Here is a 26,280-nt window from a genome sequence, read left to right on the forward strand (position 1 = left end):
ACTCTGCTTTCGCACAGACAGATGATCTTCTGTGAAATGAGACTTTTAAAGATGGAATATTAAAAAGAAATAGATTTGCGCTAACCTTTGAGGTTCCTTTTGTGGAACAATAAAGTCCTGAGCGCCGCAGGAACACGTAAACTTTCTTCCACGACTTTCGGCCCACCTCCTTTACGTAAAGGTAACCCTGAATCTCGGGACAACTGCTGGTTGTGAGAAAGCTCTGCAAAGGAGAAGAAATGAGCCAAGAGGACGTTACAGCATCATCGCGCAAGAGATTTACCCTCATTTCCGGCCTGCAAGCCGCAACTTTTTTTCACCCTGCGGTTTGTGCGGTGATGCGGCTAATTTGTGCATTTTTTTCTCTCACGGAAAAGGTAAAAATGAGACGGGTGGAATATATGTGCCGAGGAAGTGACTTTTACCGGCCCTGTTAGCGCTGTGCTAGCACGTTGCTGTTGCGTTACTGGCATGTCTCAGTGATATTTACTGGTTAGATTTAGTTTAACCAGCCCTGTTAGCGTTAGCATTACTATCTTTCTTTGTAAATATGTCGTATTTCAAGGTGGGCACTTGCGGCTTTTACGTACGGACCAAATGGTATTTCCTTTTTCAAATCTACTCAGTGAGGCTTGTGAAAAGGTGCGCTCTGTCGGCCGGAATTACGGTAGTCACCCTCGCATATTGGCGCCTGACTCAAGAAAAGAAATGGGATCAGACAGCATCCTTGAAGAGCTCCAGAATATATGCTTCCACATCATCCAGCGTTAAAAAGAAAAAAAAAAAAAAAAAAATGAGTTGATCTGTAATCAACTTCTAGAAGCCTCTTTAATATTTAAAGCTCGTCTGGCAATATTTTGGAAAATTGTGACAACATTTCAAAGGGCATCTTTACTTGCGATGTCCGTGAGAACAAAAGAGGCACTACGATGCCAAGTGTTGCCATGGCGATTTGACGCAGTCTGCCGGCAAATCTTCCAAAAACCCGCTTGAGCGTCCACTCGGGACGGCGCCCCAACTAGGAAACGTCCAAACGCGGACGATTCCCGACACAATTTGGGTTCGCGGAGCGGAACGTCTATGTGATTAGCACGGGGAGCCAAAGTGACAAATTTGGAATCGATCCAACGGTGTCTTGTGTCATAGCAATGAAATTCATGAGAATTCCTTGCATATTTTTTTTTTTTTTTTGTGTGAGTGCATATGCCACAAGTCTCCATAACTTCGAGGAGCGGAACTATAACGGGACTCCCGGTGTGACGGCTTGAGCGCTCCCGGTGCGGAAAAATCTCCTTGTGATTAACGTGCATGTGCGTATATTTTGTAAACTTGCGGCCAGTCTGAAACTTCCGCATTCGACAACTTGTCGGCGAGCCTTCATGTTCGCTTCGGACACACAGTGAACGTACATATGTGTGTACATCTTTTGATCAACTTTTGTTTATAACGTTCGTTAGCTCCCTCTATGTAGAAGAAGGGGAACTACGAGACCGGGGGATTTCCCAGTAAGCGTCTGCTCCGTGCCCAGAGTTCCCCTCTTAGGGACGCATGGAAATGAATCACAAGGAGACTTTTCAGCACGGGGGAGCGCTCAGACCGTCGCACTGGCTTTGTCCATTCCCGAAAAATGTCTTTTGTCCTTTTCCCCTTTCCATATCATTCGCGTCAGCAGTCCTTGAAGGTCGCGTGAATGCGAGCACGTAAAAACCACGTGAGTCTTTTTTTTGTTTTTAACTTCCTGGTTCCAGCTGTCAGGCGTGTGTCAACGCGGGATCAACACCAGTTATTATTGCCGGCGACGACGAGACGCGCCGTCTCGGGGGTCAGAGGTGAGGCACGTCAAGTTGATTTTAGGGGCGTGCGAGGCTGACGTTATCGACGGCGGGCGGGCGAGATTTGCACCTGCAGGAGTTGCGACGGTGGGATGGGACGATTGGTTTCCTGGCACCACGCAACCATGTGCTCCGGGAAAAACGTCTGTTGGGGAGAAAAGTCAGCAGGTGGCCGGTGAATAAAATGACAATAAACGAAGCAGAATTGCGATTACGACGACGGCGTCGGGAGCGGAATGAGCCGTTTCCGTTTGAACGAGAGGAATTACCAGCGGCGTTCGGAAGAATTCGTATTTGGCGTAGTTCTTCCGGAAGACGAATCTGCCGTCGCTGCTCATGCTAGCCTGGACTTCAACCACCAACTCGTGGTCCTCCAGGCAGCGCTCTGAAGGGGCGGCACAAACCACTCAAAAATGACATGTCACACTTGGTGGGGGGTCAGAAGCATAAAAAAAAAAAACAAACAACAAAGGTCAAACCCGCGTGTGGAAATGTGTTTTTCAGGGGAAAAAAAAAAAAAACAAAACTAGATTTACATTATTGCACATCTCTGAACTAAAAATTGGAGACTTGACAATCACATTTTACACATAATTTGACTTTGAGATTTTGCTCCGAAAAGTTGCCGTTCAACTCGCTGGATCTTCAAAATGAGTTCCCGCCCATTTTTGAATTTCAATAAACAAACCGTAAGCAGACAAATGTATATGAAAAGAGCAAAATATGTACACTTGCCGACAGGTTTATCTTAGAATTTCACGAGCGCACGCTGGAACGTCGCTTAGCGAGCCGAGAGTGTTGCGTTTGTCATTTCGGGGAAAAAAAAGATTTTGATTGCTACGTCGCGATGATTGAGCGGACATATACGACATCAAAATAGGAGCGATATGAGAAAAGCCAAGTATTAATAATCCTTTTTTGTGCAACTATGCACCGAAGAAAGCCAAAAAGCCGTCATCAGAGGGTTTTTAAATGATGACAGAGTGGACAGCAATTTCAGGGGCGTTTCATACGATTGTAATGAATTTTTAACATTTGGGGGTTTAGTAACATTTAACCAATTACACGTCGATGGGATTAAAAAGAGACTTCATTTTTTTGCTCTGCGTGAAAATATTTGTGCAGTAATACCTCGGAGGCCTTTTTATTCTTGTATTATTGTTTTTATGACAACTAAATGATGCAGATGAGGACGCCAATGGCACTTTACAGCAATAGTGCCCCCCCCCCCCGTTTTTTTTTTTTTTAAAGCACAGCAAGCTCAAAATCTGCCACTGGAGCAATTTCCTGTGATAAACATTCCCGTGAAACGACTCACCCCTGATTCACTCATTTTGAAGAGAAATGAAAGAAACTGCGGCCTTAATAGAATATCGGATCCCTTAAAGGCAGAAAAATGGCATCTGCTTTTGAGCCACTTGAGCAAACGAACCGTGACGGCGTGATCGAGGCAGCCCTGCTCGTACCCACAGAGGTCAAATGAGGTCAAGCGATTCACCCCGGCGAGTCTGCGGTCGGATGTCCCGGTGCCGACGCCAGAAGTGACTCAGCACGTTCCAACAGATGCACAAGCCCTCGTTAATGGATCCGATCCTCCCTACGGGGTCGTTTCGTTTACTCGAGCGGAACCGGTTTCTCGCTTCTTTCATTAAATCCGTTGCTATTTTCACGGACGCGTTCCGTTCTCCGGGCGTCACGAAATTTTCCGTTTCATCCCGTCGCCTGTCTGATGAGTCACTGGCGTTCGTGACAATGACTCACGGCGACAACGCGACCTCACCGTCTGGCTTTCCGGGCTGACGAGCGGCGCTGGTTGCTTCTCAAAAGGCCCGTTTTGTCCCGTTCGCCAAAGGACGACCCGTAGGCGGCCGCGGACGAGAACAGGACTCGGCTTCCGCTGCGGCCGGCTCGTGTCCGGCGGACCTCCTCGCTGGTCCGGCTCCCGAACAGGTGCAAAGTCGCAAAAACGTGAATCTCGTGTGTGTGACTGCTCTCATACGCAAAAACAATTGTCTTGTTCATCATCGAGGAATGCGGCCCTTGAAGAGAAGCCGGGAATCGAGAAAATGGACGCAGTATCGACACGCCTCACGTCTCGAAATAATGACGCCGACGCTGTCGTGAAACAAGTCTTTGTTTGAAAATAAAAATAATTAAAAAACATAAAAATCATACTGTATGCACCAGACGTTATTTATGTTACATGACGATGTGAAAATATCTTTTTTTTTTTTTGTGTATGACGCAGCCCCCAAAAAGTTATCCACAAAATTCTGGAAAACATTTCGAGCTATGTGCAATTTGTTTTTACAGTGCATTATTTGGCTTCTACCCAACAAATCTAACGTGTGTTGTTACTTTTTTCCAAAAAAAAAAAAAACAACTTTGAAGTGGAATCACTTTTGTTTGGCATTATTCAGTTGTGCTCATATGTTCGATTAGCCCGACACAAATTTGTAAGACGGTTTAAATTATTTAAAGAAAAAATGAAGTACCTGGCGACACTTTTAATTTTATTTCCGTGAGATTTAAATTGAACTGTCGAGCATTTCAGAAAAGCGTTGTCGCCAAACAAAACATAACCATGAAGAAATGAATGATGGTCGTTCGTCATCAGTCACATCCAAAAAAAAAAAAAAAAACCCCAAAACGAAACGATATTTCTCAAATTTTACCAGGGTGTGTAAACTTATGAGCACAACAGTATGTGACATGGAGTCATACGTAGATTGGACTGAAAGTGTAGGCTACACCTTGTTCATAACCTCTAGGCGGCGGTGGCATATCGGAACAAAGGTGTTCAGCTTTTTCCATAACTGATAGCGTACATTTATAATGTGAGAGGGGTTTTTTTTTTTTTAATATTATATTATAAAAGTAAACTCTGCGTCTCCACTCCAAGCTGACTGCACGCTTAACGTCTCAAAGCAGCGAGCAGAGTGACAAGCGACAAATGGAGCAACCATTACATAATTGTGAAATGATCCATCCGTCCATTTTCCAAGCAGCTTATCCACACAAGGGTCGCGGGAGTGCCGAACCTATCGCCCGAAGTTAGCTGGGATAGGCTCTGGCATGACCCTTGTGAGGATAAGTGTCTTGGAAAATGGACGGATGGAATTATTAATCCAGCATTGCGAGGAACCAGATTTTAAGACAAACTTTTTGCGCTTTTCTCTTATTTTTCATTTGACTCCATTTACATTTAGAATTTTTTTTCTTTTTAGCTACAATGGAATTGGGGGAAATTTGGGTGTTTCGATTATAATGTACTGTTATAGGGAATACATTTTCATAGTCAACGGCAATATTTTCAGTTGCCTTATGCAATCCATGATGTCAGTGATTGAAAGGATAACGCAGTATAGTTACGCCTACTTGAAAAAATGTTGCTCAATGAACACGAAAGTTGAAAGTGGGGGCACGTCGGCCCACTTCATAATTTCCCCGCTCTTCACTTTGTGAATTCAAATTCAAAACCGGGATCGATTCCGGCGCGCGGCGCTGGGCCAGAAGCGAAGCCGAGCGCCATTGCAGAAAAAAAGGGACTCTGCGCCAAACACGATGTCACCCAAAACGAATAAAGTTAAATACGTTTGGCACGACGTCGCCGGCCGCGCTCAGGAGAAAAAGTCATCGTGGCACCGTGGATGATGGCAAAAATGAATCAAACTCCAATGATGCAATAAATCTTCTTTCATAAGACGGAAAGTCAGCCGGTCCAAGCGAACATCTGACTGCAGAAACGTCGCTCCACACTCGGCAATTTGCTCTCCGCAAAAATAAGCGACTTGGCATTTGGCGAGCGGGCTTGTGCGCCCAAAGTCCGCAGGGGGAAACTTTTGCGTTTCCCAACCCTCGACTGGCCCAAAGGTCGTCGCGGGTTTCAAAGTCCTCCGACGGCAACAGGTTCACACGCCTTAAACGAACGCCGTGACGGCACTGTCGGATGCGCATGTCCAAGAGCGGAGAAGCCTGCGAAAAACCTTCACTCGTTGTTTTCAGTCTGAAGGTCTGACCTCTCCTGCCTCGGGGAGGCTTTCAACGTGCCCAAAACGGAGCATTCGAGAACGCCCATGGCCACTTCGCTGCGACACCGATCCAATTAGGTCAGTCAGAACATGGCCACTAGTAGGGCTTGTCCAGCGGCTCCAGGCTGCCAAGCGCTTGTGTTACAATCTTCATCAGCTTCAGCTTCTCATCGTTAATCTTCGCTCTGGCCTCTTTTCAGATTGTAGTTTGAAATCCTTCAGCGATGAGGAGACAAATTATGCATTATGTATTTATGTATATCCTTCGCGTAGAGCTACAAATGTGAAAAGCTCAGGAATTTGCACCCTGATAATTCTTCATTTGCGATTTCAAGAAGAGGTCAAACATCTGCAATGATTCTGAAATCAGTCCCCGTCTTTTTTTGGAGCAGCCATCTGTCGATATCGCACACATCTTTGCCTTTTTTTTTTTTTTTTTTTGTAAATCTCACTTCCTTAGCCACCTCACGCGCGACGTCAGCCCAAAGGCTCCTCCTTCAACTTACAGCATCGAAGCGACGTTTTGCTTGCTTCCGTCGTACGCATCGAGACGTTCAAAACGGCCCGGACCAGCTCAGCGGACAGTTTATTTGTGCAACGGGAAGCTTCGCTACACGCCCGCGTGAGAATACGTATGTCATACGTGGGTCGGCTAGGAAGGTGTGTGTTTCGCGAGCGGGGTTGGAGCCACTGACCTAACCCCAGCAGCGGGTGGTGCTCGACGAGCACCCAGCTGTCGTCGTCCACGCAATGGCTTTTGTAAACCAGGAGCTGGCAAAGGTCCTTGGCCGTCATGTCGGCCGGGATCTCCACCGCTTTGACCGTGCCGTCTTCGGTGAAGATCTTCACGATCTGTCAGGATGCACGACAAAATATTCAAGCGAGCGTTGCACAGCAAAATGACAACAACCGTGAAAATGTATAATCGGATTAAGATTGCCGCCTTCTATCTTAAGAATGATATGTGTATGTATTACAGTATTATACACTTGTCAGATGTCACTTCACGAGGTTAAAAAAAAAAAAAAAAATCACAATATTTTTACAGAACTTAAGCTCATTAGTTTTGCGATTGAGCTGGAGCCGATCCCAGCTGTTTCAGATCTTGGACCGGTTGCCAGTCCAGCACAGGGCAGATTAGCAAACAACCGTTCACGCTGATATTCACAGCCGGCACACACGAGACCGACGCTCATGATTTCGGAACCTGCGACGCGGCTGCGGAATTCGGACAAACCCAACAAAAAGCACAGGAGGAAACGGCAACAAGATTCGAACCCAGAACCTCTCGACCGGGAGGGAGTCGTGCCGACGACTCCTCCGCGCCGCCACGTGCGAAACGGACGACAAAAGTACACAGAGGGCGTCGGATATTCTGTCGCTCTCGTGTGGGTAAATATTGGAACCGAGATATTAAAACCCGCTCTCGTGATGAGGCGAGGCGGTGCGCTTCCACGTGACTGAAACTGCCAAAAATAAACACGATGTTGAATTCAAGCCTCTCGGGGAGTGATGAGGATGAGGCTCGCAATTGTCTGGCAGGTGTGCACGAAAGTACTGGCGCAAAAGCACAAATAAATGCAACACAATATTACACTTTACACTCTCCCAAAAAATATTAAAAAAAGCTCCAAATCCAAATCCAGTGTTCGTTCCGAGTGCACAGGGCATAAAATTTAAGGATAAAAGTCAGTTATAATCAATTATTGCTGATCACAGAAACACAAGCAAGCATCCAGGAAGAGGAAATAAGAAGCGACGGACACAATTTGAGCCTCTTTTGTCAATTTGTTGGATCTTGTAGACGTCGATAAATCGACAACTAATCGATGATCAAATTAACTGACAGCTATGACGATGGCGGTCGTGTTTCACCCAAAATCCTCTTATTTCAGCCTCTCAACAGGAAATCTTTCATATTTACTGCTTTTTGTTGCCCCCCCCCACCCCCACCCCGTGAAAACATTCATTAGCTTTTATCAAAACGAGATTTTTTTGCAAAAATCTCCACTGACATTTTTGTCCTTTTTCTGACATGTCATGGCCCAAACCGCCAACTGAATCATGATCAATTTATACAATAAAAAGAAAATTCTAGTCAGTTTCACCTGGTTCCGTGCAGCCAAAGTTTGACGGACCTGCAAGTGAACTTCGAGCAGCCTCACAAGTGCATCTGTCGGGTACGCCTCAGCCCCCAACTTAAGTCGCTCTCGCTCTCAAAAAGAACATCATCGTGGATTCTGCTCCGTGACGTCGCTGGCAGCGAGTAAAGACTAAATAAAAATTGCATTCCGATGAATCGATGGAATAACCGACAGAAGAATTGTTTGTAAAACTATTCGACAGCGGGACGGATTTAGAGCCAACTTCCTTCCGAGTTTCAGTTACAGGAAAGGCAGCGGGGCGACCGGTCCGAAAAGAAGCTCCAATAAAGCGGCTCAGAAAGAAGAAACCAAACCGTCACAAAGACGTTTAAAAAAAAAAATGTACAGCCCCTCAAGTGTATGCAAAGTTTTCAGCTCATTTGAAGCGACAAAGATGAATAATCAGCAAATGTTTGCGACGCACCGCAGGAGAGCTGTCGTCTTACCTCGACGGCCCGCAACAGGCAGCGGTCCGGGGAACGCGAAGGCATTTTTTTTGGAGGGGGGGCCCGTCCCGTCCCGTCGGCCCGGGACGCGAAAACCCAGCTGTCAACCTTCTCTCGTCCAGAAAACCGGGGGCACGCCGCCTCCCGTCACATGCCAAGCGCGCTTGGATCTATCCGAGCGGAACCCGAGACCCGTCGAGTCGGCCGGGTGTCGTGCGACTACTGAGCTCGCCGTGCCGGCTGAGGCTGACAGCTATCTCTCTCTCTCTCTCTCTCTCTCTCCACCCCTCCGTCCCTCCCCAAAAAGCGTCGCAACCTCAGCCGCGGGCTCAGAGGCGCAGCGGATCAAGCCACATGCTCGGCGACCAATCACAAGGCACCGGCGGGCTGATGTAATCGTTCCCACGCAGACGCGCAGTCACGCGCAGACGTGAAGGTCTTCCCAAACATTTCTGGCTGCCCAGAGAGAGAAAGATAGAGAGAGAGAGAGAGAGAGAGAGGGGGGGGGGCGGGGGGCAGCGAGGAGGAGGATAAATAAGAAAGTCCCCCCCCCCCCGCGCAAAAAAAAAAAAAAAAGTTTTCACCTTTCTTGCCACCCAAAACTTTTCGAGTGAGCGAGGGCTTGCCGGGGCTGCATGTTTTCTCTTTTTCGTCGTTGCCTTCCCCTTTTCCGTCCATCCCTCCCCCGTGGCTTAACTTTGAACTCCGGAGTCAGATCTCGCCGCCTCGCCGTGCGCCGAACAAGACTCATTACGCGGCGGAATGAAACGAAACGAACCCGCTCGAGGAGCCCCAACCCCGCCGCGAGCTTTGCAGCAAAAATTCTTTTTCCACAGAACGGACAAAAAAAAAAAAAAAAAAGTGGCAATCCCCCCCCCCCCACCTCCGCCAAACTCAGATATTTATTAGCGCATGATCCTTGACACGCCCTGTCTGGGAGGGGTGCAAACGGCCTTGGAGCGCGTGAGCCGATTCACAGACGGGGGAGAGGAAGCGGTGGGAGTGAAGAGATACGACTGGACTGGATTTACTGCAACAAGTGGAAACTTGGAGGAGGGGAAGGGGAGTCGGGAATGGGGGGGGGGCAAAGAAAGAGGAAACGTGGGGAAAACGAAGACGAGCTTGCGCAGGTTGTGAAAGACCTTCCGGTGACGCGGTCCGGCAGAATGTGGAGCGCGTATGCGACACAAGACGACGACAGAATTCCCCTCCAAGTACACGCACACACACACAAAACACCCTCATTTGCGTCATACTGACTTAGTCAGGCCGGCGGAGGGGGAAGGGAAGGGATGGGGGGGGGGGGGGAAATCCCATTATAGCGCAAGAACTTGTACTGCATGATGACATTTTAGTTTCAGTTACTTCATGAACCTCGACTTATCTAACACAAAAGCGTTGAAACAATTCCACAGTACGCCAAACCACAAACTTCCCCTTTGGATGAACGGCTTCAAATATCAGAATATCTCGATTGAAATGATGTCACTAAAAACTCAGTTTCCAGGCCTTGTTTGACCAAAATGGATTTTGTCACCGAAAAAGCGCGAAACTTATGTGACGGACAGTGCCTCAATCAGCTTGGGTCGGGTCATCAAAAATGTTTTGGAAATTGTGATGAAGTACAGAGCACAGATGACGTTTGATATTAGCTAGCTACCGTGGCGTTTTGTTAAAAAAAATGAAACAAAAATGCCAGATTTTGCCACAACTTGGGTCGGATTGGATCACACCTTCTTTCTTTTGCCACGGAGTGTAAGATTCTGCCAATTTGGATCAACCCCGACACGACGACACCAAGATCACTTGTCCTCATCGATATTGCAGTTATAAGCCAAGTTTTTATCAAATGACATACAGAAGATTTTCAGTCGAGCAAAAAAATAAAAAATAAAAAAATGCACTTTATCGACTGCAGCATTTCCATCAGAAGAATGGAGTAAAAGTGTGCTCGCCCCCATTTTTAACAACAAAAGCGACGTTCAGAATTGTGGAAACTAAAAAGGAAGAAAGATGATGAGCCACACAATGAAGTTATGGTGACAAAGTAGTGGAGGCTCCACTCAGGACTGAAGCAAGTATCTGCGAGCAACAGAGTACCACAGATGCATTATTTGCCGTGGAAAAGTACGGAGAAGGTCAGAAGGAGCTACATTGTGTCTTTGTGGACCTCGAGAAAGCCTACGACAGAGGACCAAGGGAGGAACTCTGGTACTGCATGCGCAAGTCCGGTGTGGCGGAGAAGTATGTTAGAATAGTACAGGACGTGTATGAGGGTAGCAGAACGGCGGTGACGTGCGCCGTAGGTGTGTCAGAAGAATTTAAGGTGGAGGTGGGGACTGCATCAGGGATCAGCTCTGAGCCCCTTCCTGTTTGCAGTGGTAATGGATAGGCTGACAGACGAGGTTACACTGGGTTACCCTTGGAATCCAGTTGATGTTCGCAGATGACATTGTGAAAGCAGGCGGAGGAACAATTAGAAAGAGGGAGGCGAGAGGAATGAAGATTAGCCCAAGCAAAACAGATATATGTGCGTGAAAGAGAGGGGCGGAGGAGGAAGAGCGAAGAGAGATGGCGAGGATGGACGACTTCAAATACTTGGGGTCAACAATCCAGGGGAATGGTGAGTGTGGGAAGGAAGTGAAGAAACGGGTCCAAGCGGGGTTGGAACACCGGGCGGAAGGTGTCTCTGCTAGGATGAAGCTAACCCGCTAATGGGACAAGCCGAAAGGAAAAGGAGAAGAAGCGTTTCCACAGAGGGTGAAGATCAACTGAACTCCTGTGTTGATGCAACATTGCATCGCATGGTTCTGAATCCGCAATACGAGCACGTCGGCGGTCCCGCTCGCTTTGGCACGCACGCCAAAGTCCGCGTCAAGACTTTGTTTCTGTTAACCGCTTCGGCCGCCGCCGCCGCTCGAGACGTTCCGTTTTCGGCACGTACGCCGTCGAGGCCTTCGGGTGGCCCGTTGCCACGTTGGCTTGTTTGAAGAGGCTGCTTGCTTCCACTCCAACTTTTGTCGTTCTTGGGAGGAGGGCAACAGGCGGGGAAAGCGAAAAGAACGGATGAAATGGAGGAAATGACAAAAAGGAACGCGAGGCAGCGAGTCCTCATTCGGATGAAGGAGCGCGGCAGGGCAGGGCTTCGCAACCTTTTTTGATGACTCAGGACTGATAAATGGTGTGATGTAACCCCCCAGGGAGGGAGGGGGGAGGGGCTTCACGCACAACACGCGTTCACTTCCGTGCGTGTGTGTGGGCGCACGTTGCACACATGCTGGCGTGCACGTCGTGTACATATATGGTCGTGTGTGCGAGCGTTGCACCTTCACGCGAGCACGATCCTCTCAGGGGAAGGCACAAAGACGCCGAGAGTGAAACCAGACGGGCGCAAAGGCACAAAGGAAAAGTAAACGGAGGTCTATGAAAAGTGGCGGCTTTGTGCAAACTCGCGTATGTACACAAGCGTGTGCGCGCACGCCCGGCGGCGCTCGCTCGTCCGTCCGTCCGTCGACGGCGGCGCCGGGGTTGCGTACGCATTACAAGTCGTTACATCAGATGCTGGTTTCTGGTGAAGATTAGACCTCCAAAAAGGTCATTACACACGCACACAAAGGTGTACAGTACAGATATTAGGATCCATCACATGTGAGGCGCTTAACGGGGGGGTCGGCTGGGGGGAGGACAAGCACCAGTGATGGCAAATTTGATGTGAAAAGGAAAACTCGACCCGTGTTAATGTGCTGTCTTCGCAGCACGTCTGTGCTCTAAATTGCCTTCATACACATTTCCACATGAAAAGAAAAGTGCTTTACGACGTGGTTATTACAGTTAAAAAAACTAATAAGTATTTGTACACCCTGCTATATTGCAAGTTCTCCCACTGAGAAATCATGGAGGGGTCTGAAATTTTCATCATAGGTGCATGTCCACTGTGAAAGAAATCATCTAAAAAGAAAAATCAACAAATCACAATTTTTTAAATGATTTATTTGTGTGATACAGCTGCAAAAATACAATGTTAATATTCGGTACAGTCGCCTTTGTTTGCAATTCCAGAGGTCAAACGTTTCCTGTAGTTGTTCACCAGGTTTGCGCACACTGCAGGAGGGATTTTGGCCCACTCCTCCGCACGGATCTTCTCTAGATCAGACGGGTTTCCGGGCTGTCGCTGAGAAACACGGAATTTCAGCTCCCTCCAGAGATTTTCTATTGGGTTTAGGTCTGGAGATTGGCGAGGCCACGCCAGACCCTTGATATGCTCCTGACGGAGCCACTCCTTGGTTTTCCCGGCCGTGTTGAAAGACCCAGCCACGACTGAGGGAAAGAACTTGTCCCCCAAAATCTCACAATACGCGGCCGCGCTCATCCTCTCCTTAATCCACTGCAGTCGTCCTGTGCCATGTGCAGAAAAACACCCCCAAAGCATGATGCAACCACCCCGATGCTTCACAGTGGGGACGGTGTTCTTGGGATGGTCTTCCTCCAAACACGGTGAGTGGAATTACGACCAAAAAGTTCAACTTTGGTCTCATCTGACCACAAAACTTTCTCCCATGACTCCTCTGTGTCATCCAAATGCTCACTGGTGTAGGGATTTGCGACTTTGGACCCCGCGCGTGTTCGATAATCCAGGAGCATGTGACCAATGATTCGAAAAAGTCAACAGCAAATGGATTTATTACAAAGGAAGGTGCAATACGGGCGTCCGGGCCTTATCTAGACGTGTCTTCTGGCAGGATGGCCCAAAGAAGAAGACAAAATCTGCCCGGTAACACGAGGTTTTTATATGTATGGGTCCACGGTAAGAGTGGCGGCCCCCCCACCCCAACCTGGGCTGGGATGGTAAATTTTCCGCTCCTTAATCTGGGGTCGTTCGTCTCCACGGCAACGCCTGGGAGAGGAGGGGTTAGGGTTAGGTAGGTTAGGGTTAACCCTATATAGCAGAGTGTTCAAATACTTATTTTCTTCACTGCATCTATCGAGCCAAAGGAAAACCATCTGGCTGTCATATTTGATGGACTGGATCCTTCGCAGTGTTGACTCAAAAATAATCCGAGATCCACCATCCAGATCTGCGCTGCACGGCAATTTCCTGCCGTCTTCGCTCTGACATTTGTTTTGCTGCCTCCCTCTCATAAATGTAATATTCGGCTCAAATATAAGAAAGTCCCCCGTAAACACTAAAAATCCCGGGAATTAAACGCGCTGGATCCCGTCTTTCTTGGGAGCTAATCCGTGTGCCTCGTGAAAGTCCCAACTCTATTCAGGTCATCAGTCCTGGCAGGAGCCCCAAAAACTCCCGGGCCAAAATGCAGCTCGAGCTGCTTGGTCTTTGTCTCGGAAAGAAAACAAAAAGAGTCATCGCCTTTGATAAGATGATTTGGCAGGCACATCTTCCCATTGACGAGTGCCTCGTATACACCCCCGCCCCCGACAAAACTGCCGTGTGTGGTCCGGACCGCCCACGGAAGTCCGAGTCTCGGCGCCGAGACGGAGACACAAAAAGCTGAACGGGGCCCAGACAATTCGCCGTCGGCCGCTCGGGGGAGGAAGTTCGGCAGCGTCGTGACGACGCCACCGACGGGTTTTCCGATTCCGCCATTCGATTAAGACTCGACGTGAATTGGTCTAACTGGGCCGAATCGGTGAAAAGGAGGTCAGTCGGCATCTTGCGGCGGCGTCAACAAGAATGCGGACTCGTACTTGGAGACCTTTGACCATCTTTACAATTAGAAAGACCCCCCGAGACCGATTATGAAGCAGCAATTTCACAGCAGGACCGTCAGAAAACTGAGCTGTCCTATTTTAGAAAAAAGGACGGACGAGCGAAGGCCTGCAGTCTGCGTGACCTACATGAGTCCGACGGACCAGACCGGACCACGCCAGACGAGACGAGACGCCCGCAAGCTGCTCCATTTTGCTCTCGGTCGAGCACAAAACCGGGAAACAAACCGCACTGAAACGACTAAAATTCACCGACGTACAAAAAGCAGAACCTGCGCGGCCATTGCTGGACTTGAAAGGAAAACAGATGTGTGACCTTACCAAGAAGACAAATCGGGGAATATTTTCGGGGTTACACATGAGCCGCTGGATTCATCAGACCTCGCCCGCCATCTTGGTCGAAAGGTGCTTTCTAATCCGATCCTTCAGCCTTCCGGGAAGCGAGGTTGAACTTTTTCAGCTTTGTTGTCCCCAGCACGGAACAACCCCCAAACCCTTAATCACAGTTGACAGATGGACACACTTTCACATTCATCACGTAATCTAACCCTGCGTAAAATGTCAATTGGTGTGAAAATCATCCGACTGAAATATTACCATAACTATGTTCATATGCAAAAATAAAGGACAAACCGTAATTCCCGGCCTACGGAGCGCACCTGGTTACAAGCCTCGCCGAGTACATTTGGAAAGGAAATACCATTTGGTACATACATCCGCCGCAGCTGCGTAAAAGCCGCAAGTCCCCGCATTGAAACACGGGAAATTTACAAAGAAAGATGGTACACAGAAAGAGTTTACTGCTAGCACTAACGCTAGTGCCACGCTAAAGCTAATGCTAGTGGTAACAGGGGCGGTTCAAAAAAAAAAAAAAAAAACAACTAACCGGTAAATATCATTGAGACACGCCAGTAACACAGCAGCAGCACAGCGCTAACGCCAGCGCAGCGCTAACAGGGCCGGTAAAAGTGACTTCCTCGGCACATGTATTCCACCGGTCTGATGCTTACTTTTTCCGCTCGAGTGCCCCCTTGGGGCCGTTGGAAAAAAAATGCACACATTCGCCGCATAAACTGCAGGGTTCAAAGCGTGTGAAAAAAAGGCGTGGCTTGGAGGCCGGAAATTACGATATGTTATGATATTTATACATCACCGATGCATTTATTTTGGAGTGAAAAGTAGCACGGTGGCAAAGTCTCAGCATACGGACCCCGAGACGAGTTTGCGTACTTTCTGTGCTCGCGCGTCACCGCTTGAAATGAATTTCCCGTCGGCGACCAGCTGACCTTTGACCCCCAATGAGGACAAGCAGATGGATAACATTTTCAGACCGCTTATCATCAAATCTGGATTGCGGTTTTACGGCGGCTCGTTCAACATCACATTCTTGTCATGTGCACGTCCACTCGGCTTCATCTGCGTCCGTTTGCTGGTCTTGGTTTTATCGCGCGCTGCCTCCAGCGGGAATCAGACGGACATTTTCTTTTTTTTTTTTTTTTAATTATTAGTAGCCTCAAGGCACGCGCGGCCCTCTTCAAACGCGGTTCTTCCGTGGCACAGGCTCGCTGCAGATGTGATGCTGACCTATTTTTTTTTTTTTTTTTGTCAGGAAGCGTAGAAATTAAATTAGCGTGTAACAGGATCACTTTAAGCCAATGTGGTACTTTGTGTCAAAGCATTTGCATAATTGGGATAATTCTGACAGCGTTGGCCACAAAAGTTCTTTTCTCGATCTTTGGAGAACTTTTTTCTTAAAGGTCCACTGTCATGAAATGCATGATTCTTGGGATGATATTCATGGAAAAAAAAAAAGGCGGAATGGAATGGACCCACCCGTTTTTTCACCACAAAACACGATTTTGACGTATATGGCTTTGAGTAACTCCCGCCATGAAAATCCTCTCGAGGGATTCGGTTTTGGAGAAGAAGCAGGAAGTGACGTTAACAGCAGCAGCGCACTAAGGCCGGCTCGTCTGTTTCTACTAGTTTTAGCTGCTGGAAGGTAGCTGGTTGTTCCTTCGTGTTAGCCAAAATGCTGGATATTGTCCGAAAACTCGGGAGGACGGATTCACTCTTCGTACTTTTCCAAAAGACCCGGTTTGTGGTGAAAAATGGATTGTACTGGTGCAAAGGACGAGAGCTTCGTGGGTTCCAAATGACAGCAGGTAGGTGTGTATAGCGCTACTATAAAAAAAAAACAATAGTTTCAGAATGTAACAAAAGATCCCCGTAAGTAAGTTAGGGGCGCTAAATGCGTCGTCGTGCGCGTCGGACGGGCCTCCGCACGGCCTCGTGGATAGCTACAAGGGCCTGGCGTTAGCCCCGACGCGGAGGTGAATCGGGCGGGGGAGGTGGTTTGGCCGGGCTCTCCCCCCACCAGCTACTGGTGTCTGGGCACCCCACTTCCTGCGTAGGCTTGCCGGCGACTGCCTCCGTGTCCGCTTCCTCGCCGAGCTGGGCCGGGGAGCGGCCACACGGCTCCGCCGCCCGTCAGACTGCGCGTCATTCCGCCCGAAGAACCATCCGAATATTCAACATTATTTACAGCCGACCGGTGGAGCGGCCACAGGTTCAAACCTGGACGGAAATATTCCTCCGTCTTCCTGATCAACCCATACCGCTATTTCTTGAGGATAAATGCAAGAAAATCAGCGCCGGGCATAATGGTCTCCCATGTAATCGAGCGTTTGGAACGGCACGTAACACTTCACATCCGCCCACGTAGGTCATGTGACTGTAAATTCGTAATTGTTGATAAAAATCTTCTCTAACGCTATTAAATGAGAGAGGATTTAGCATCCCATTGTCAGGATAGAGTACATATGACATGGCCTATTGAATAGATCGTTAATTCAAACCACCGGAATTCCCCTTTAAGAGTCAGTGGCCCAAACTATTCCCCGCATTCACTTCCTCATATACACGATTCCGATTCCGATTGGGCCGTCAATGTTGACATTTGCCAACGCCGAAGTCTTATCTACTCAAACGGCATCATCAGTCAGAACGATCGCGACAGGCCGGCTAATAAATCACGCAAAGGCCGCAGGTCCGCGCGTGCGAGTTTGTGCGGCGGCATAAATACGGCCCCCGACACGCGAGATGTTCCAGACGCCGCCGCAACCTGCCTGGCTCTCCGCCAGCTAGCATTTGTTCGACGTCGGCTAAACAATTTGTAGCCAAAGCAACAAAATCCCCCTCGCACTCGATGTATGCGCGCTTGTGCGTGTGTGGGCGCACGTGAGCGAGCGAGGAGGGCGGCGCAGACGTATGCCGAGCCCGGCCCGGCCCGGCCCGGCCCGGCTGACAAAGGCTCATACTGTACTGTCTGAACGCTCTATTTACCTCCGCAACAAAGAGCGTCAGATGGCGTGAACGTGTGTGGGAACCAAAGCGGGTGTCTGTGCGTGCGGGGTGGGGGCCGGTTCTCCTCCGGATCTGAACCCGGATAAAGTGTGAAGCAATAGAAGGGAAGTACAGTACGTCAAATCACGAACACGCGCAAGAAATGCACACAAAGTTCTGCATCAGTCGCGTCAACCAAACCTCCAGTGGACGTCGCATTTTGAAGAACTCCGGATTAGCTCAAACGCGCAGATGAGGACGAGACGCAAGAAGGGAGTCTCATGTTCGGGGTGGCGGGCGGGGGTGGGGGGGGAGGCTCTCTCCCACACAGAGAAACCCAAATCCACGGGAGCTAATGAGACACAGACCGCAGAGGCAGGACGTGGGGATCAAGCAGCAGCGGAGCTCGAGGACATCCAGTCCGAGTACAGTAAATCCGACATCGTCTGCCGGCGCCGCCATCAAAAGAATATTCCCACACTAGAAGGGCCAGCGCCAGTCCAAGTTAAGGAAACGGATGGCCGACAACGGAGCGGGTCGGAATCCGCTCAAAACGCGACCGATCCGGTCACAAAAGACACATTTCAAAGGACGGCGATCGTCCTTCCACGTAGGCAAGACAAGAAAAACGGAATGTGCGCAAAGAAAGTGAAAGAAAATTGAATCATTTCAGGCCCTTCCCAGGGTGGGACTGCGACAAGTTGACACGCGGAGTTCAGCTGAGGTTTCGCAATCCGTCACGGAAGTCGGATCGGATGTCACGTCAGAGATGAGCCCGGCCCGCCCGCGATGGCGTGCTTTGACGGGCTCGGGGTTGAGGTCAGGCCTCTCGAGTTCTTCCACATCCAATCCAACTAAGCCGGCCTTCCCGGGCTTTAGTTACCCATTCTTCAGTACATACGCTAAAGCGTTGCGGATGCAGGTTTTATCCAAAACCTTCAAGGTCCACCGTCATGAAATGCATGATTTTTAGTATGTTATTCATGAAAAGAAAAAAAAAAAAAAAGACAGCAGGAATGGACTCATCCGTTTTTTCACCGCACAAGATGATTTTCTGTGGCTTTTTGTACCTCCCGCCATGAAAATCCTCTCGAGGGATTCGGTTTTGGAGAAGAAGCAGAAAGTGAGGTTAGTAGCAGACGCCCACTCAGGCGGTCTCGTATCTTTCTACTAGTTTTAGCTGCTGGAAGGTAGCTGGTTGTTCCTTCGTGTTAGCCAAAATGCTGGATATTGTCCGAAAACTCGGGAGGACGGATTCACTCTTCGTACTTTTCCAAAAGACCCGGTTTGTGGTGAAAAATGGATTGTACTGGTGCAAAGGACGAGAGCTTCGTGGGTTCCAAATGACAGCAGGTAGGTGTGTATAGCGCTACTATAAAAAAAAACAGTTTCAGAATGTAACAAAAGATCCCCGTAAGTAAGTTAGGGGCGCTAAATGCGTCGTCGTGCGCGTCGGACGGCCTCCGCACGGCCTCGTGGATAGCTACAAGGGCCTGGCGTTAGCCCCGACGCGGAGGTGAATCGGGCAAAATGCCGGCTCGTTGTATTGCTACATACTGCTCGAAAACTCGTGACGCTGGATTCATTTTTCATACTTTTTAAAGAGACCCGGTTCGTCGTGAAAAATGGATTGCACGGGTGCAAAGGACGAGAGTTTCGTGGCTTCCAAATGTTAGCTAGGTGTTTATACAGCTACTAAAAAAAAAAAAAATAATAGCTGGGGTGCGGGTGGGGGACGCAAGTAATCCTCTGAGAATGTAACAAAAGATCCACGTACAGTACGTAAGTCGAGTGCTAAATGTGTTGATGTTCCCGTTGTCTGTTGTCAACGAGAAGTGATCCGCATATCGTCTAAATCTGCGTAATATGGCCCCGGTCACTTGACTCGATTTTCTTCTTTGAAAAGAGCTTCCGTGTCCCGTAGTAGGTGGCACAAGCGTGTTTTCAATGGCGAATGTCCCGGCGTGACATCACGGACAGGAGGCGACCGCTTGGATGTCGAATGAGACTTCCGCAACTTTGCGCACGGTTGACGCGCTCTCCGCTCAGATTGATTTTTTCGAATGAACATTGGAGTGTTATATGTATTTTTCATGACAATATCTATTTTAGGGATGACACTTGACCCTGCGTCAAATCCATCCAGTTCAGTTCATTACGAAAGTCAACTCGACCCGTCTCAACGAAAGATACGATGAAAAGCAGGAGAGAACGCCGACAAAATGTGTTGAAAAAGAAAAGAATGAGCGAAGGAGAAGAGCTGAGGAAATTGGAAAGGCGGCCGCGAGCGACCAGCTCGCCCGGTCAATCCAGGAAGCTGGAAGAGCGCCGCTGTCCGCCGGAGGCTTCCACAATTCACTAAAACAAACACGAGAGGTTCTCGGCCCGCCGGATGACTCTGACGACGTGGACGAGGGGAGGCGGCACCTGCGTTTAAAAGCGAGGGTGGGAGCGACCAATAATGACTTACTTGACATCACTTTCAACACTCGACATATCTTTCCTGTCTCGAGTGCCTGCGAGGAACTGGTGTGACTGGCTTGGCGCGCACGGCGGCGCGAAAGCACCGTGGGAGGTTTTCACCCCCACCCGGAAAAGGTGCCGAAGTGGATTTCCACTGACCGACAATGGACGGGCGCGCCCAGTTCTGTAAACACGGCGCAGAAAACTCACAAAGGCAAAACGAGCGGCCGGGGGCCGCGGAGGAGCGAGTTGCGGAAGTGCGCACACCCGCGGGGGTCTACGTGAGCCTTTTCAGTGCGTACGCTGCAAACAACTGCAAACCAAACGAGGAAAGCGTAACAAGTGCACGAGCACAAAAACGGGGGAGGCCTTCATTGTCACTCATGTAGGCAGCGCATCAATTATCACATTCATCCATTTTTAATCATTTTGAGATTTCCTTTAGCGGACATTTGCAAACGGCTTTTACTTTGAAAAACAATGACGGGTATTTGTTCAGGTGCCACATTGGTCAAGCTCAATTTGGGGTGGTCAAAAGGGATGGAAATGAAGCGGTACGGTGGATCAGCTGGTAAACCGTTGGCCTCGAAGTTCTGAGGACCGGGGTTCAAATCCCGGCCCCGCCTGTGCGGAGTTTGCATCTCCTCCGGTCACTCCGGTTTCCTCCCACAGGCAACAATAATTGGACGCTCTAAATTGCCCCAAGGTGTGATGTGAGTGGGGCTGTTTGTCTCCTGGCGACCAGTTCAGGGTGTGGCCCGCCTCCTGCCCGATGACAGCTGGGATAGGCTCCGGCACTCCGCGCGACCCTCGTGAGGATAAGCGGCAAAGAAAATGGATGGATGGAATGGAAATTTTTGAAAAAAAATCTTTGGATACAATTCAATGATGAATCAACAAATAAAATAAGAGATTAATTCATCATCGATTATTAAAATAATTGGTCGTTGTCGCATCGAAACCATGCAAACACTTTCTGATTGTTGTCAGACAAGCATTGGTGGCTAAAAAAAAAAACATATATATATATATATATATAAATGCTCTTGATGGGTTAATATTTAAATGCGTGCTCGGTTTCCAGCACGAATAACAGAAGCGTCCCTCCCGTTTATCATTTACAACCCCCCCCCCCCCCCCAAAAAAAAATGCTGCACTTCCTGGTCCACACGGCGCCCTTAACGGGACGTCCGGGAATTCAAACATCAACAAAATTCCCGTCTCGCCTGCCTGCCCTACTTCATTGTGACTCATCCCACTTCGAGAGACGTTCATTTTGGACCTTTTGACCCGTTGATACCGAACTTTATCGCGGGCACGGGAATCTGTGCCACGCATGGAAATAAACAACACCCCCCCCACCCCCCCGCTAAAAATGACCTTGAACTTGAACGAAACCTCGGCGGCCGAGACCGACGCTAAGCAGGCGTAATTCATTTCTCGAGTCGTAATCTTAAGCCCCGAAACTTATTAATAGTAAGCCGGTTATATTAAAACTCAGGTAGGAATCCCTCGACTGGAAGTGCAAAAGGGATCAGGTGGGCGAGAGCGGCGGGCGGGACAACGGCTGTCGACTGGTACATTGCTGGAACCGGCACCAGCTGGTCCCATATTCACATCATTCTTCATCTATGAATTTGATGGATAGATAGATAGATAGATAGATAGATAGATAGAATCCTAATTTTTTTTTTTTACACGCAAGTGGAAACGATCCTGCGACTGCACGCAAACTTCCAGCGCAGCGTCGAAGATCACGTGCGAGCCATCCATCGGGAGGCGTGAAACGAGTAAAAGATGAGGCAGATGTTGGCCGGGGGAAATTCCTCAAATGTCCACGTGCGACACACACATACGCGACTGATTGATGATTTCAAAATCAACAAACGGCATCCAGCCCGGGGGAAGGCGCCGGTATTTACGGCAGATGTTCGTTTAGCGTCGGACTCTCGCTTACGTATTGTGCGGCGGAGGCTTCTCTGGGAGGAAGCGAGCCGGGACCGAGCACGGGCGAGCTGGCCGGACTGCAGAGCTCGGGGAAGGGGTTGGGGATGGCCGGGAGGGAGGACGTCCTCAGCTGCTGCCGCTCCTCCTCCTCTCGCAACCTCCTGGACGCCAAAGGGAGCGAGACAAAAAAAAAAACCATCACAACGTTTGCACGCGCCAAGTTCAGCGAACCCGCGACGTCCACAAGTCGGAACTTGTCTCGCGTCACAAGCGCCTTTGTAGAAAGTTCAGCGGGTAAAAACGACAACGAGATCACTCGGCTAACGATGATCAGCCCGGACGATTTGGATCGCTAGTTACCGTAATTTCCGGCCCACAAGCCGCGACTTCTTTCCACACGCTTTCAACCCTGCGGCTTATGCGCAGATGCGGTTTGTGCATTTTTTCTAACGGCCGCAAGGGGGCACTCGAGCGGAAAAGGTAAGAGTGAGACCGGTGGAATATATGTGCCGAGGAAGTGACTTTTACCGGTATGTTTACATTTTTTTTTTTCTTTTTAACCGGCCATGTTAGTGCTGTGCTAGCGTTAGCGCTAGGCTAGCATGTTGGAGCTGCGTTACTGCCGTGTCTCAGTGATTTTTACCGGTATGATTTTTTTTTTTTAAACCGGTCCTGTTAGCACTGTGCTATTGTTAGCACCGCGCTAGCATGTTGCTTGCTGCTGTGTTACTGCGGCGTCTCAGTGATTTAGGTGTTTATTTTAACCGGCCCTCTTAGTCTCTACTACCATGTTGCGACTGTGTAGCTGCCGTGGCTGTTTTTTTTTTTTTTTTTTTTTAAACCAGTTCTGTTCGTGCGACCATGTTGTTTCTATGTTAAGCTAAGCTAAGATATTAAAATTGAAAACTCTGTGTACCGTCTTTCTTTGTAAATATCTCGTGTTTCAATGTGGGCACTTGCGGCTTATGTAGTGTTATAACATAGAAATAATCAAAATAAAAGAAAGTTTCTTTCGGCTTGTCCCTTTCGGGGTCGCCACAGCAAACTTGATAAAAGATGCTGCTGAACCTTTTGCACTTTTTGTTTGTATTGTACAAAAAAATGAATGAAAAATGTACATTTCACTTCGATTAAAACTTTGGAAAACTATTTACTATGGAAAAGTTTAGGAAGCGACTAATTTGTTGAATTTTTCATTGAACTTTGTCTATTTCCTCCAATTAAACAAACAAAATCGACAAGCTACAAGTTTGAAAAGTTGTTTCATCAACATGCTAAATGTGTTGGAGTTTCAAAACGCAACTTTTATTATTTTTATCTATTTGAAACGGTTTGACCAGCGAAAAGCCCCATCGAGATTAAAAGAAGATTAAAAAAATAATTGTCATGGCAACCAACCAACAAAGACATCCAGAAATCATACAAATTATTGGAAATAAAAAGACAAAGTGAAATCTCATGAAAGAATTTGCAACGTGTTGCATCATCATCCAATATTTTGCCTTTTCCTACAAATGAATCACGGCTCCAAATATGAACCTCTCGTACAACAAGTGGAAAAAAAAAAAAAAGAATGGTCCATCTTTACTCTCCGTCTTTATATACTGTCGCACAATTATGAAAAATACTTCGCATTTCTTATGGGATTTATCAAATGCAGCCTGCTAAAAATGATCAATCAAGTAAAAATTGAATGCTTCATTCTGCAATCAAAATATGAAAGTTGATCACCCCCCCAACCCCTTCTTGTTATGACAAAACGGGAGCCCCCCCCCATCCAAAAAAATTAATTTGCAACTGGAGGGTGAAGATTCGAATCCCGCTGCAGGTAAAAGAAACATTGCCATGAGTTACTGGAGAGAGGCCGTGCTGCCCTTGAGCAAGGCAACGCCTTCTGATTTCTCTTTCCGTTGTTTGACGCGCTTCCAGGTTTGAATCCTGCAATTTCCCGATGAGCCGCCAAAGATTTTAAATTTTTGTTCCATTTGGATTGGGTAATTTTTTATTATTTTTTTTTTTTTTAAACCAACCCTGTTAGTGCTGTGTTATCGTGTAGCTACTGTGTAGCTGTCACAGCTGTTTTTTTACCGGTATGTTTTTTTTTTTTTTAATAATCAGCCCTGTTCGTGCAACCGTATTGTTGCTATATTAAGATAAGCTAAGCTAAGGTATTAAAACTTTGAAAACTCTTTAAGTGTACCATCTTTCTCTGTACAGACAGTGATGCCTCGGTTCTCAACCAAAATTCGTTCCAGAAAATGGTTCGAGAAGGGATTTGTTCCAAAGCCAAATCGATGTTTCCCATTACAATGAATGGAAAAAGAAATAATGCGTTCCAAGACTAAAAAATTTGGATTTCTTTCAGGTCCCGTCGCACGTTCGCCATTTCCGCGTCGGCATCCTCAGATGAATCTCATAAAATTTCCTGTTTTCTTTTGTGGTGACGTTAATATCATCGTTCTGGCCTCCATCTTGTAATGAAAGGCTAAAGGTCAAGGGAAATATGGATTCAATTGACGATTGCATATCCTGGGTTGGGTGTTAGTCAATTAAAAAAAAAAAAAAAAATCAGCAAGACCGCAGTCATGTCATGTCATTATCCAAGCTGCTTATCCTCACAAGGGTTGCAGGAAAGCTGGAGCCTATCCCAGCTAGCTTCGGGCGAAAGGCAGACTACACCCTGGACTGGTCGCCAGTCAGTCGCACCATCACTGAGCGGGAATCGATCGCACGGTGCCCGCACTTAAGGCAGGAGTGCGTACCGCTACACCAACAACAACTTTCTTTCGGCTTGTCCCGTTAGGGGTCGTCACAGCGTGTCATCTCACCATCAATGGCAAGACTGAAGCGTTTCCATTAAAAAAAAATAAATTGAAAAATCTATTTTTCCTTTTTCTTTTTTTGGTGTAATATTACAGAACGCTGAGGGTGAGTGACTTCAAAACTTGATGTTGGTATTCAATGAAAATGAAAGCATAATCTGACATTTATGGTATTGACGTGATGCAGATTTCCGAACAGCGCAAGGACGGGTGTAAATTTCGGATAAGGAGAGGCGCTGACACGTTTGAAACGGGGTGGGGGGGGGGGGGGTGGGACGTGTGGGAGTTGGGGGTGGGGGGGGGGGGTCATCTTTTGGAAGCTCTTTTGTGAGCGGCATCCGAGCTCATGTCGATTTCCGTCTGATCTTCTCGCCGTAACGAACAATCTCCAAGCCGGGGAGAAATGGCGGACCCCTGCAGCCTGCCCGTAATTTTCTGCACTATTCATCACGCATCAATATTAAATAAGACATCACTTTTAAGTGTTTTTTTCTCTTTTTTTTTTTCATTTTTTCCCCTCTCTCTTTTTTAAATTAGGCAGTCATAAGCTTGCGACTCCGAAGAGGGATGATGGTTTGACAGCCGATCATAAACTTTTCAGGATTTTTTTTTTTTTTTGGGGGGGGGGGGGGGCATTTGGAAAGTCATTGTGGGAGACTTTCTCTCTCTCTCTCTCTCTCTCGTTCTCTCTCTTTTCTCGACTCGTTTTCCGTTCATTTCTCCGCAGAAGCCGGGCGAGTTCAAAACGGAGCGGGCCTTTTGATGTGGTCCCATCTGAGCCGGGAGACCGGGGTTATCCCGAGGTCAGCTCTGAATAATAACAAGTCCAGGGCCCGCTCGGGCGAGGAGAGCCCGACTGAGTCCTTCAAGAGCGAATACTCCGTTACCCGATCACTTCCAGTCCAGACGGATCCTTCAAATCGAGCGCTCCGCGGCGAACGCGTACGAAAGAGCCCGTAATGAACGCCCGAGGGACGCTGTGAGCTGCGATTATTTAAAAAGCTGAAAGACGAGAATTTTGGACTTCGTGGGCTTGTTTGAGGCAAACGGGGCCTGACGAGAACCAAGAGGACATGGAAAGGCTACATATAAGGGACACAATTATGCATTGCAGGCATGCTCATATGCATACAAGCACATCTGTCTAATAATTAATCATCAGATTGTTGCCCCGCTTGGCGAAATCACTGCAAAGTGAAAACAAAAACAAAAACAGCAGAGCCGCTTCATTTGAGCGCCCTGAAAAGTTGGACGGTTAGCGATTCAACCGACCTCCTCAGAACCAAAGCAAAACTTTGGGATTTGAAACAAGATCTGAGACCTTAGCACACAGGTGTCCAACTTAAGGCCAGAGGGCCAGATCTGGCCCGCGAAGGCAAATCGTGTGCAGCAACTTCTCGGATATTTGTTCAAATCTGGAGCAACATTTCAAATTGTCATGTCCTAAATTTCATGTTGATAAAGATTTTTATGGTTTCATTCACAACCGGAACCACAATGTGACCTGCGACAAATTGGAGTTT

The 26,280-nt window shown here is 48.0% G+C and overlaps 1 protein-coding gene across 8 annotated transcripts in view; it reads right to left on the reverse strand.

The window, feature by feature from the left end:
* LOC133500552 (growth factor receptor-bound protein 10-like) overlaps positions 1–26,280 on the reverse strand; it is a 63,553-nt gene that overhangs the window by 9,526 nt on the left and 27,747 nt on the right. For 7 of the 8 annotated variants that reach the window (XM_061819359.1, XM_061819358.1, XM_061819361.1 and 4 more), the window contains 5 exons: positions 21,946–22,096; positions 6,559–6,715; positions 2,102–2,217; positions 1,903–1,977; positions 86–223 (listed from right to left, as the gene is read on the reverse strand). In XM_061819359.1, coding sequence (XP_061675343.1) covers positions 86–223; positions 1,903–1,977; positions 2,102–2,217; positions 6,559–6,715; positions 21,946–22,096 — 637 coding nt within the window. Of the gene's footprint in view, positions 1–85; positions 224–1,902; positions 1,978–2,101; positions 2,218–6,558; positions 6,716–8,453; positions 8,965–21,945; positions 22,097–26,280 lie in introns of those variants that run through there. The other variant, XM_061819366.1, reaches the window with a different exon arrangement.

The sequence above is a fragment of the Syngnathoides biaculeatus genome, chromosome 5 (assembly GCF_019802595.1).
Source record: "Syngnathoides biaculeatus isolate LvHL_M chromosome 5, ASM1980259v1, whole genome shotgun sequence".
NCBI lineage: Eukaryota > Metazoa > Chordata > Actinopteri > Syngnathiformes > Syngnathidae > Syngnathoides > Syngnathoides biaculeatus.